Here is a 13,253-nt window from a genome sequence, read left to right as displayed (position 1 = left end):
AGTGCTGTTCTTCTTGTAAAAGTGAAAAATCTTAGCAAAGGTGGATAAAGGCAGAAGATGGGGAAGAATGTTCTTTCTGTTGATTTGAACTCTGCCTACTCAGCAAAACAAGAGCTGCAAAAATCACAATTAAGCTTCCTTCACAGAATGAATTTATACTGAATAACGAGCTCTACTAAGAAGTGCTCTATGGAAACAAACACCAGATCTTCTTGCTCAGATTTAGTTAGCAAATACATTGTACCAAGATCCTGTTGATCACAGGGATTCTGAGTTTTAAGAAATACATGTTTCTGAACTAGAGTTGGGTATAAAATTAAATAAAAAATTTTAAATTTGCCCCAGGTCACTTTCATCCACTCCTTGCTCATGGGATAACAGGAGATAAGGGTCACCTCATGTTCTGAATGGTAGTGATCCTCCCTAAAATCCTCAACCTTCTTCTGCCAGTAGCAGGTGCTTTAAAGGCTTTAATGTTAGCTGTCACAATTGGCTTTATGCTGTTCCCTATAGCTTTAAAAGGATGTCAGAGCTCACTTAAATGAGATTGTGATCATATCCTTTTATTTCCAGCCTTGCTGCTTCCTCATCATGCCAGGCAGGAGCAGAAAATAGTTACCTGCTGGGATCTCAGGAGCAGCACCAGTAGCTTGTGCTTTATGGCTCAGAGGGGAGGTGATGAGGGAGAGTGAAAATGGCTATGTGAGAGGAATTGCTTCCATTGGCTTTGTCATATGCTCAGCTTGTCCTATGAAGACAAAGAAAGAGAGAGCATTGTGTCTGTACGTTTGTTTTTCAAACAAAATTTGAGTCTAACTAAGCTTTGTTAAGTGTAGCTGCAGTGTTAGGGCTGTACATGTAGTGAGAGAAGGATTTAACAGGCATGCTCGATGTTAAGGATGGCGGTTCAGCTGTTTCTGAACTTTATTTTCTTGGTGGTTTCTCTGTGTTGTGGAGATAATTACTTCTCAATCAATGAACAAATGAAAATATCAGTAGATCTTGGAAGCATAGTAAGAGTTTTCATTCAGGAGTGCATAGAAGATTAAAACTGAGCAGCCAGATCATAATTATATGCGGCCATTCTGCCCAGCATATAAGAACATCATTGCATCTTGAATGTGGTATCAGCTTTTCTATAATAAAGATTCTTTTAATGCAGGAAACATTATTTCCTAGATTAAAATGGAAATCCTTTAATGCGTATACTCTGGAAATTGAAGAAACTGAAATAACATTTTATTCAAATGGGAAAAATATCTGTCAAGTTACTCTGCTAAATTCAATCTGCAAATTAAGTTAGCAATGAAAGCATTTATTTCTCTCTTGCTGCTCTACTAAATTTATGTTCCACAAAACATGCAGGCATCCAGATGAAGCACGTATGTGAATGTGTGCAGAAAGAAAAATTATAGACACACAATCAATTATTCAATATTTTTTCCTCTTGAAAGAACAGTGAATTGTAGCATCATCTTTGTAACTATGAGAGGGTCAGGGCATCTTTCTGAAGCAGCAGTGTTTTTATGCATTATAGATGTAGACCAGGGAAGACTCGGTGCCAAAGGAACATGGCAAAGAAAGTTAGTACAGAACCCAGATCCTAATCTGTCTGATATTGATGACAAAGGTCTTACTGGCAATAGAATAAAATATGGACTGACCTTTTCTCCGAAGAGCAAGTAAACTGATCTTAGCTATTACTGTCTAAGAAATCACTTTGGTAATATTTTGGTGTATATGTGCCAACAGAGCAATTGCATTTCTCCCTCTCCTTAGAGACAGTCTAGCAATCTGTGCATCTTAGTGAATCTGCTCTAAACTTTCATACTACTATATTTTATTCCTTTCCAACAGTGTTTATGTGTATGGGACAGAGTGAAGACTGAGACAGTCATAGAAAAGTTGCCTTTTAGGACAGACAGTAATGAAGAGAGAGTGGATTGGGCTGCTGTTTTGAGACTGTTCAGTTTATAGTGGAAAGCACTATTGAAGAAAGCTAGCATCGGTAATAATGAAATGAGTGAACAAGTAAAAATGATAAAGTATCATTTTATGGTTACTCACATTTGCATTAGTTCTCAATTAACATCAGTAAATAGTACTGTAGACATAGATAAACTTAATCAATCTCTTTGCAATGTAAACTGAAAATGTTCTAGGACATTGTCAACACACTTGACCCAAGATAATTATGCTTGACCATGTGTTATGCATGAATTCAGTCCATATGGTTATGTTATGCCACTGTAACTCTTGTAATGGAGAATCATAGGGGACTGAAAAGTGGGGGGTGAATGAGAGATTTATCTGGTTGAGTATTTCTAGTTACCTTCTAGTCTACTGAAAAAAAAAAAAAAAAAGAAACAGACAAATTGCTTATGAAGGTGTGCCTGAAATTCATGTTCCTTTTCATTACATCTTAGATTTTGGTCTCAGCAGGGAAGTGAAACATTGTGCCCATATAAATGCTGTACCCGTTCTTTCCTTCAGAAGTGAACTGTCTGTGGGAGGGAAAAGTGCTCCAGGAGGCAGATGTCCAGCACAGCTGGGAAGCAGAAAGACTTGGGCAATATTGTTCTGCTCCTCACCCTTCACATTTAGTCATACCTGCATGTTGATGCGTGTTGATTCAGGACAGGGAGATGCAGTTACTCAGACACCAGACTTGGTGTAATGGTGGAATTCCAGTGGCAGACAACAGTGGTTGCTGCTGTCACCTAGTTGAGGCTACAGTCAAGTATGAGTGCTTCTTGTCCATCCTGTGTCACCTATGACTTGTGGGTGCATTCAGTGTGGTGGGGAGTTGTCTGTTTGTGTGTGTGCTTTCTACTTTGTCGTCTTCACTACCATCGTGGCAAAACTATGGTAGAATGGAAGTGGTGTGTGGTGATACTCTCCCAGGTGTGGAGCTTACAGCCCTTAGTACAAGCTAAAACTGAAGCAAGAGAATTGTTCCATAACAAAATTAAAAACTGCGTATTGCATTTTTACAGGCTTATTGTTCTGTATTTTAATGGTCTTACATGGAAAATAGTCCTAGTAATGCACATGCAGTATGCAATTTCCATTTCTCTGGGCACTAGGAAGTGAAACCAATTATTGAACCTCACGGTTCATTTTAATACTTCGTTGAATCTTCAGTGAATTCTTCAAGTGGTTTCAAAGCTAAACCAAAGCTCCTACTTTCAATCATACCATTTTGTTGTTTAGATTATTGTTGAGACTTTAACTGACAGATATGCTTATAATTGAGGTTTTTCAGGTAAGACAGACCAGTCTGCTGTTACTGTTTCTTTTTAACTTCTTGAAGCTACATGTTATTTCTTAACTGTTTAACCCTTATACCAAGGATGAGTACGCGTTGCTACCTCATGTTCTGCTCCAAAGCACTACTGGGAGTTTGGGTTAGGCAGTTCCCAAGCTAGGTGGGTTATTTTTGCTTCTGCTTGCATCCGCCCACTTTTGAAGAGAGAAATATTTGCCCTTTGCAGTTTATTTTTCAATATTCAAGAAGCAGAAAATAGGAAATAAAATTACTTCTGGTGCAACAAAAAGTAGAAAAAAAGTTTTGTTGATTAGTTGTCTTTGGAGTTTTCATGGAATCAATGCAGAAAATTACAGAATGTTTCAGCGTTCTTTCATCAGCTATTATTTGTCCTCTCTTTATAACAATAGAATTCCTTTAGGCAACTGGAAAGATATGCAACTAAGTGTTTTAGAATGATAAGATTTATGGAATATCTTCTACTTACATTTCTGTGATATCCCAACTACTATTTGTACCCCACAGACTTTCTTTTTCCTTAACCATGTAGCTTCTTGTTTCTGTTTCCCCAGGTTTACCTGGTTTTAGTTACATGTATATTTAATTTCCTGTCTGTAGCTACAGTGTTTCTTACTGAAGTGTATTGCCTTTGCATTGGGATAATTAGTTGCTCTGTGTTGATTTTTTTCTTTATTTGTTCAGCTCTGTTGCCCTGTCAGCTCCTGATGTCACAGGAACTGACACATCCCCCTTAAATTTGTATCTGGATTGAACCATGTTCCAGGCTGGGGTGGAGAAAGCATGACTATGCTTTCTTTACAAATTAGATGAGATCATTATTTATGGATGCCACTTCAAGAAAAGTAAATATTTTATTTCACTCTGCTTGATTAAATTTGATATCAGTTCTCATTTATGTAACAATTAAGCAATGTTGCTTTGTTCTGATAAATAGGGGCTGTGCTCTACATCAGAGGGGATTTAATTCTGTTACAGTTTTAAGTGTTTCTGACACAGACTGTAGAGTGTCTAAGAGATCCAGTGTGAAAGATGCTATATAATAATAATTCAAGTCATTCCATCTCTGCCTAGACATCTCAGTGCCGTGGCTGTATTTTGTACATAGTCTTTTCCCAGAACAGTAAGCAGCATATTCAAAGAAACATGAATGCAGGTGAATTACTTAGCTAGGAATGGTTTCAGAAGCCTAACTCTAAGCTTTGTGTACACATAACTTGGAGGTATGTACAGTGTTACTTTGTATTTAAGTAGATACATTGATATTCATCATATTTCCTGAAATATTGAAGCAACATCCAGCCTCTATTTCTGCTTTACAATGATCACATGCCTTTACTTTGTTTCCGTAATGTCTTTGAAGAATATTTTGTTCACTCTGGGCAATTATCTGAAGGTTGTAACACCTCATGAGTCAGCACTGACTTTGGAAATTTTATTCTCAAAGATTATTCTGGCCTTACCATGATATGTATTTCTGTTGTACCAGGTTAAAGTCTCCTGAAGCTTTGGTTTCTGCTCATCTATAAAGCCCAGAAAGGCAAAGGCATTATGTGGTTTTGTGAAGCTGATGTGTGGTCTGTGGATACTGGTATGCATGTGTACAAGATGATGGATAGAAGAATCATCAGGCTCCCCAGAAAGGAATCCGTGATGATTAAACAATCTTTTCTGTTACTTAGCAGATTGCAGTGTGCTGTCAAACATGATCACATTGTCTCTAAGCGGAAATATCCTAATAAGGAAAATGATATAGTTTTTACTGTAATGACGACATGTCATGCGTTCTTTTGGCAGAGGCATACTAGAAAAGGTAGCCGTTAAGCTCTAAACTATGAGTGTTATACTGTTAAGCTCTAAACACCTGAGTCTAGAGATGTGGGTGGATCCACACTTTGTCTGATGTACCTGACATGCTAAGATTAGTAGGATGGCTAAATGGCTTGTACTTAAACCTGTGGAAAAGTGGCTTTCTAAGTGAGGGGGAAAAATGTAGCACTTTATTTTTGGCATGGTCAAAGAAGCACATGATATGTACTTAACAGCTTTTCACTAACTGAACACAAATAGTTTAATATGAGCAGACGTGCACAGGAGAAAACATGAATTTGTTTCTGTTGTTGTAGCTGTAAAATGTCCTGATGTGAATGCAATGAGAAGGGAGATGGCAAGGGAAGAGGCTTGTTGCAAAGGCTCTGTTTAGATAGGAAAGTTAAGCCCATCCAACCTCAAAATGCAGATTTGCAGAGCACTGCATTTTGAGGTGGGCCTTCCAGTGCCACCATCAGAAGTCAAGGAAATGAGAAAAAAAGCATTTATTTTGTTGGTGGTGTTGTTTGTGCATTTCACCTAATGATTCCTTAGCACACAGGGAGCAACTGCTGGTGCACTGACCAGGGCTGGGATCCCTGCATGCTACTCCCTGGTCAGGCTTGTTTGTTCTTGCATACTCACTCTCCAAATCTCATTTTCTTTTCTGTCTGGTGGCAGCCTGGTAACAAGCAGCTGGAGCACTCCTCTGGGAGAAGATATATGTTGTTCTCCTTGGCAAGGAGCCTGACCTCTACTATAAGCAAAGAGTGACTGTACTATTAATAGGTTCCTTTTCCAGCCAGGTTGCAGGGGTAGTAATAGCCTGATAGCTGCACTTAGTGCTGAGCTGGGATATTACCAGCATATTGTAAGTGTATTCTGAGCATCAGAAATGAATTGGGCCCTGGGGGGAGAGGAGTTCAGAATGTCTTCAGGGAGTTCTGCAAACTCTGGGTGGGTTGAGTCAGGAAGTGGCTGTCCCTGCTTTCTACACAGCCACTGAGCCAATTTTGGCAACAGCAGTGAACCTGCTACAGTCAGTGGAAAGAATGCCACCTTGCTTGGGATTTCAGAGCAGTCTCAACAATCACAGTTTTTTGGTAATGTGAAACCTATCCCACTTTCACTGATGAAGAGCTGATGAGTGAGTAGCTTCATATTTGACGGCAAACAGGTGGTAGGCAGGGTTTCTTTATTATATATAAATACTATATATTTCCAGTTAAGGGAAAACTAAGTACAGCAACCTACCAGTAATGAAACTGTTTCTATTAAAAGGAAGTATTATGATTTAGATTGAAATTTCATTTAAAGTAAATTAATCTCTTTGAAAGCACGAGCTTCCTTACAAGAGTGAATTCAAAATGATTTATTCAGTATTCCACAGTTATACTCCCTCTGACTTGTGAACTCAGTTTTTGGAGTTCAATCCAAGAGAAGAAAAAAACATTAAACGCTCTTCAGTTTTTTAATAGGAAACTGCGTACTTAGTCTTTGTTGGGAAATACATTAGCAACTGGAAAGAACCAAAATTCAGGTCATATTTATAAAGCTGTGTGCTCTTGCATATGAATATTCCCATTAATGCTTTGTAACCTAAATGGACTTAATTTCTCATTACGTATTTTTGTGGTAATTTAGTAAGACATGCCTGGAGCCAGTGTTAGCTTACTTTCTTTAAACCATCTCCATTTGTCAGGGTCTGTCTAAACACTGTATTCATCTGGTGAGGTGACAAAATCTTACAGAGATTATAAAGCTGTGCCAGCAGGCCATCAAAACTATTAGATAATGTAAAAAAAAAAAAGGAGTTTCCAGTAAGAACATAGCTGACTTCTCCTTTACCAAATGATATCAAATCCTTACTCCTCTTTTACCTAATGATACTGTCATTTTTTTTATTTCAAGTAAAAATATGTGGGGCTCAGCCTTCGAAGTTTTGATTACAGGAGTTGTTTCTGTGATTTAAAACAGATTTATTCATGTGGGACTCAGTCTTATAAAGATTTACAGATGTGCTGTACTTATCCACACCACATAGCTCTACTGAAGTCAGTGTCAACTTGAACTGGTAAAACAGGAATTTTAAGAGCTCACCCAGAAGTAAGAATTTGCAAAACTGGCCTGAGATCTTTTTTTATTGTGCTGCAGAGAAAAAGTTTAAAACAAATGATCTAAAGCCATGAAAAAGATAAATAAGGGGAAGAAGCTGACACTCAGCTTTACAGGGAATTGTTTTCTGCTTGTCTGTCCTGCCACACTTTCATCCATGTCTCTTTTGCAGTGACAGTCTCTGGGATAAGTTCAAAAGCAAAATGAACAGTGACTTGGTTGTCAGAATGTTTTTTGCAAAATTGTTCAGGCTCACTTGATTTCTTAACTAGTAAAGCAGTCCAAGACCAATACTAAAGAAGAAGGAAAGAAAAGTCTTGGACAGCATTCACCTTGCTATGTGGCCTTAGTTCAGCAAGAAGCTTAAGCCCGTGTTAAAGGCCCTGAACAGACCAGCATTCAAACATGTGCTTTACTTGCTCATACTTAAGTATATTTGAAACTGCAGACATAGGGAATTAAGAATAGTGTATTGGCCTCAAGGAATAAAGCCCTTCAGATTGATTCTTAACTGGTTGCAAATGCTCTTCCTAATGGTTTTCTAAAGTTTCAAACTAAAAACTTTATCATGTAGACATAATAAAATAAATAATAATAAAAATGTATTTTCCAAGAAAATTACTACTAGATTTCTTACAGTTGTTTTGTTGATTACCTCTTCAAGAAGACCAACAAAATGAACATTGGACTTAAAAGTTATTGTTTTGAATAAAGAAATGCCAGTTTTAAATTTGGGGACTTTTATGTCACCATTTACATATTTTATTTAATTCTCTAATGTTCACTTTGCGAGAGAGAATTAAGTTGTGTAACTGGAACAGCTTGCTGGCTAAGTAAGCCGATTTAAGCTACTGTAAGTGGGAGTGAAAGTAAAGTACTCGAGTATTAGAATACCCGCACGCGGTCATGCATTGTTTGTGAAAATGACATCATGTTTAACACCTTTTAGTTTGAAATCAGAATTGGATGTGGAAATGCAAAAATCGTGTAGCAGGAAGCCTGAGAATGTAGATTTTTGTAGTGTTAAGTCAGAGGGAGAAACTATGTTTTACTATATATATTGGTGTTTCTGCCTCAGATGTCCCCCAGATGTCTTGAGATATAGCATCTACACTGATTTCTGTTTTCTCCCTTCTCTGAACTCTTCCCCTCTGCCTTTCTCTCCTTTTTTCTGTCCTTCTGATATGTACAGGTTTTCCAGTCAACATGTGAAGCACCTTCCCTCCCACCCCACACACACACTGTAACAGACTGATGACCTGAAAACTAATGATTGAAGTGATACTGTAAGAAATGTGCTATAGGGCTGACAAAATTTACTTTTGAAGTTTTAGCAGGGAATGACTTTTGATCCCATAAGCTGATATTCGATTGTTAAATACTTACTAAACTTGCTTTTTTTTTTTTTTTTTTTTTTTTTTTTTTGATACCAAGTATCTTCCTATTTGTAATTTTCATCCATCTTAAGAAGGGAACAGTTACCTGTCCATGTAAAATAACCTGGAGGGACACCAGTTACCATCCTCCAATCAACTCTCTTTAATGTCTTTTTCTCCTTGGAAAATATTTCAGTACTTTCCTTCATTTATCTTTCTTTGGCTCACTGGCCACCAGATAACTGTTCTGTTTACTTTCTGTGTGTGTATGTGAATTAAGAGAGAGTTGTGCATTGGCACCACGTTTTTCAGATAAGTCTGCCTTCCTTGCACATCTGCAGTAAATGTGTAATCTGCTTATGAGCTGTTAAGAAATTCTGCTGCAAGGGGGTTCCTTTGAGTTCTGTTAGTCTGACATGAAGATCCGTGATTACTTTTACATGCTAGTAGTCCCTGACCTGTGGGTTTTGAGCTTCTCTGTGGATTTTCTGTGATTAGAGATGGAAATAGTCTTAAAAACTGCCTGAAAGCTTAAAATGAGATATTTATGTAATGCTGTATGTGGCAGAGCAGATCAGCATGCTCTACAGTAACCTCTTAGTATGTGCAAACTTTTAGTTTCAAATCACAGTACAGAAGAACCATAGGATGCACTGAAGATATACAGTGGTAATGATAACAAAGAAAAAGCTGGAAAGCTTGAATATGTAGGATGTGAAATTATAGTCATTGCCCCTTAATCTTTCTCTTTTCTCCACGTCCTTTCCTCCTCACAGATTTTAGTAGTGAACTGGAGAACCAAACAACTTACCTGATATGCTGTAAGAACCTCCTTCCCCATATGATTACTTCTTGTTCAAATCTCCATTTACTAGGGATTCTGAATGCCACAGTGACCATAAAGTCTTCACATTGTCTGTAAGAAGGAAGGGATAGAGTTGGAAAAAAGAGCATTGCTTCTCTGTGTCATGCTTGTGTATCCTCAGCTGATTTCAGCCTCAGAGCAGACTTCTTGTATATTCTTGGATGTTTCATTTCGCTCCAGGAAGTGTTTTTGTTTGAAGGCATGGCAGAAAATGTGTCTTCTGAACAATTTTTTTCCTGTCTACTAGTTGGAGACATAATTGTTATTTACAAAACGTGCTATGTCATAAATGATGTTTCTTCTATTTTCTGGCTTAATAATACTATTTACTTGTTTATTCTCCCTCACATTTCACTTTTCTTTAGCATAAATATAGCTTTCTGTAATCAAATGAGTACTTTTCTGTGCAAACTCATAGAGAAAGTATTGAGAAACTAGATTCTAATGTGCCATGATGCTCAAAAATATGAAAAATGCATTTTTGTAACAGCAAGAGCTCTTGTGGTGGTAAGATAATTTTGGTTACATCAGAGAGCACAAAGGGGCTGCTGGCATGGGACCAGGAGCTAGATCTGGCTGTACACTGCCTGAGTTGCCTACTTACTTGTACCCAGGCCTGTCCACCCAAGACTGTACACAACATGGACTGTGCATATTACGAGGTGGCAAAGGCATGGACATACAGAGTGAAGGCAGTTGATGTCCTTGTGGCAAGAAGTGGCAGCCAGCCTATGTTCTGTTTTCTTCTGGTAGCTGGAGGGAAGGGAGAGAGGCTTTGCTTTCTGCTTTGCATTTTTCTACCAGGCAAAGCCCCACAGTAGTAGATGGAAAGGTCAAAATGTCATCAAAGATTTCTTGGCTCCATTTGGCTTTTGTGCTTTTGTAGACAGTTCTTTACAAGGACAACACAAGCAAATTTTCAATTGCACAGATGGGCTTTGCCAGGCATTAAAACTCCACTGAACTTGAAGATTCACCAAGATTTGAATTAGTGCTGCTCACTTAACTAACTGCTGTTGTTAAACACTGAAAATCAGAGAATAGCTTATTTTCCTCTGCACGGTACTCTGTAAGCCATTCAAAGCAACTTAAACTGACCTACAAATTGCAAACAAAAAAAACTGACGTGTTGACTGTGTCCATTCCTGGCTATGCCAGTCCCAATGACAACAGAAGCTGTGTGTGCTCACAAGATTGCCACTACTTGTATCACAGCTTCTGTCCTTCAGTGCATGTGAAGGTATGGTACACAAGCCCAGAGCTGCTGCTTCGATAAAAGCCAATTTTTGTGTGGTAGATTTAACTCAGTACCCTCTCATGTTGGTATAAAGATTTCCTTAGGGTGTAGAGTAAGGTACAATGTCCTCTCTGGTGGTATCTGAGTTGCATAAAGTAGTGATTTTTCAATAAACTGTGGATGAACTTTGTTGAGGTTGACAGCATCAGCAGTTATGGCTCTTATTGGCAGTAGACCAGGCTCCTTGAAAGAAGACAGTTAGTTGGCTTTTATGAACACAGCCTGCGAGGGGAACTGGTTATTTGCTGCCAACCTTACCTGGAAAATTCAACAGTCAGTCTTTGAAAGCGGAGGGGGAGAGGCTTTGCAAAAGTAGATCCGAAGTAGGTGAGCTTTCTTGGTATTCCATCTCTGTAGTGCGTGGAGTAGGAGGAATTTGTCTGGATACCAGTAAAAGGAGAACAGAGCTGCTGACTCTGCTGCAGATGTTATTCTTTCTTTAAGAACAGGGTAGATATGTTGGAAAAGAAGATAGTGAGTGTCAGTGCCATCAGTTTAATTTGATCTCAGGTTCAGGCCTCATTCTCCAGCTGCAGGGGACCTGGTTGCTTACAAGCTGCTATGGCATTCCTCTCTGCTGTCAGACCCACTGATGGCACCTGCAAGGATGCATTGTTGCCACCCATGTTTTTATCTGTATGATGTAAGAAGGTTAGGCCTGAGAAAAGAATAGGAAGGGGGAGAGAAGAAAAACACAACGTATATATGAACTATTGATTTCAATTTCTATTTATTTTTGTACGCTTGATTAAAAAAGTCACACACTGAAAATCATTATAAATGTAATCAGATGTTTCCTGTAGCAGGTGGAGGGAACAAAATGTATTGATGTTATGTTTAGAGAGAATTTGGAGCACTTGAAAGGTTTGGTTTTTTTTGAATGATTTTTCCATTTACATCTTAATTACTCTCATTACTTTATTTTACCGTGATACTGTATTTTACTTTCAGAGGCTAAAAATAAAGCACTGCATTAATTTCCTTTTACAATCTTTGTGCTAGTATCTATTTCTGGATGTAAAAACTGAAAACTAAAAATGTCAGTGGATAAAAATTCCTTTAATTATCTTACCAAGTAGAAATAGTTTCACATATGACTAGGGTGCAACACGCCAAAGGAGTGACAGTTGAAAGGAATAGTCATGGGCACTTCAGACATACAGTGCCTCCTCACCAGTGCTCATGAGCAGAGCAGTAACTATTTCCCCATGAACTTCTATAAAGTGTTGACAGAGATATGCAGCTTTTTCAAATAAAGGCCCAGCCATACCTTATTTTCAAACTGGCAGAAGTGGATGTGGCCCTCTAGGCAGGTTGGAAGTGAAATGACCCAGAAATCAGCATCAGCTTTCAGAATCCCATTGCTCCTGGTGTTCTACTCAAACAAGTACTGCTTTTCTGACACTTCTAAGCATTAATTAAAGACTGAGGTTCTGACTCCTGGAGTCAGTTTCAATCCAGATGCATAAATACATGCTGTACTTTTTGTGCAAGTATTTTTGGAGCAGGAGGATGGTACATGTGCTGCAGAGGTCATTGGGCAAAAGTGGTCCTGAGACGGTAATAAGAGAACTGGATAGGAGATATTTGCTGCTAATACATTTTTTAATAGAAGATTAAAAAATGAAGAAATTGAACACTTTTAATAACAAATAATATATCTTTGAGTCTGCATTTCTGGAAAATGTAAAAGATTATGTTGTTTTGTCTATATATGACTTCAGAGAATGTTTTAAATTTTATTGTGAAGAGTGTTATAATTTAAATTACCAAGATTACTTAAAATTTTTGTGCATACAAGATGGCTTACAACTCCTGAAGTTTAGAATGACCCAACACATCTTTCAAAATTTGAGAATATATCGTATACATTTGGCTGATGCACAATGCCCTTGAGCACAAAGTCATCTTTTGCCAAATGGTGTGTGTGCATACCCCATGAAGTGGTCTACAACTTTGCAGAAGCTGGGGCAGACGATGTAAATAGAGAACATCAGTTAGCCAAGTTTACTTTTTTTTATGTCATGAAATAATTAAATTATTTTGCAGTGGATTTTTTTTTCCTGAGAATTCTATGAAAGCCATAATAACACTGCTTATCTGTCACTTCATTTACAGGTACATTTATGTTCCCATGGGAGGATCTCAGTCCAGTCTGCCAGGAATGCTCTTTTCCACTGCCCTCACTTTTGCCTTTGTAAGCTATTGGCACGGAGGACAGAGCTATCTGTGGTACTGGGGAGTACTTAATTGGCTTGGAGTAGTTGTGGAAAATGGCATCAAGAGGATACTTTCTGCTTCACTTATTCAAGACTTAATTGTAAGTTGAATCTCTCTTCATTTTGTGTTCTTGTTTCCTAGCTCCATTCTTGTCTGAAATTCCTGGTTACTGGTTTATTTTAGTCTAGATTAAAACTGGAGGTTAACAGACAAAACCAGCATTCCCCTTCCCCACCTTCTGTTTGAGGTGAGCTGTGTAACTAGAATTCTTCTCAAAGGAACTAG

At 38.1% G+C, this 13,253-nt stretch overlaps 1 protein-coding gene across 1 annotated transcript in view; it reads left to right on the top strand.

Moving 5' to 3' along the window:
* HHAT (hedgehog acyltransferase) overlaps positions 1 to 13,253 on the top strand; it is a 139,820-nt gene that overhangs the window by 62,445 nt on the left and 64,122 nt on the right. Inside the window, exon 9 of the mRNA XM_065752212.1 lies at positions 12,867 to 13,068. Coding sequence (XP_065608284.1) covers positions 12,867 to 13,068 — 202 coding nt within the window. The remainder of the gene's footprint in view (positions 1 to 12,866; positions 13,069 to 13,253) is intronic.

The sequence above is a fragment of the Cyrtonyx montezumae genome, unplaced genomic scaffold, assembly GCF_038088225.1.
Source record: "Cyrtonyx montezumae isolate F1298 unplaced genomic scaffold, pur_monq_1.0 scaffold_0, whole genome shotgun sequence".
Classification (NCBI taxonomy): Eukaryota; Metazoa; Chordata; class Aves; order Galliformes; family Odontophoridae; genus Cyrtonyx; species Cyrtonyx montezumae.
Note: the sequence above shows the minus strand (reverse complement) of the source record. Positions and strands in the feature narration are given on the sequence as shown.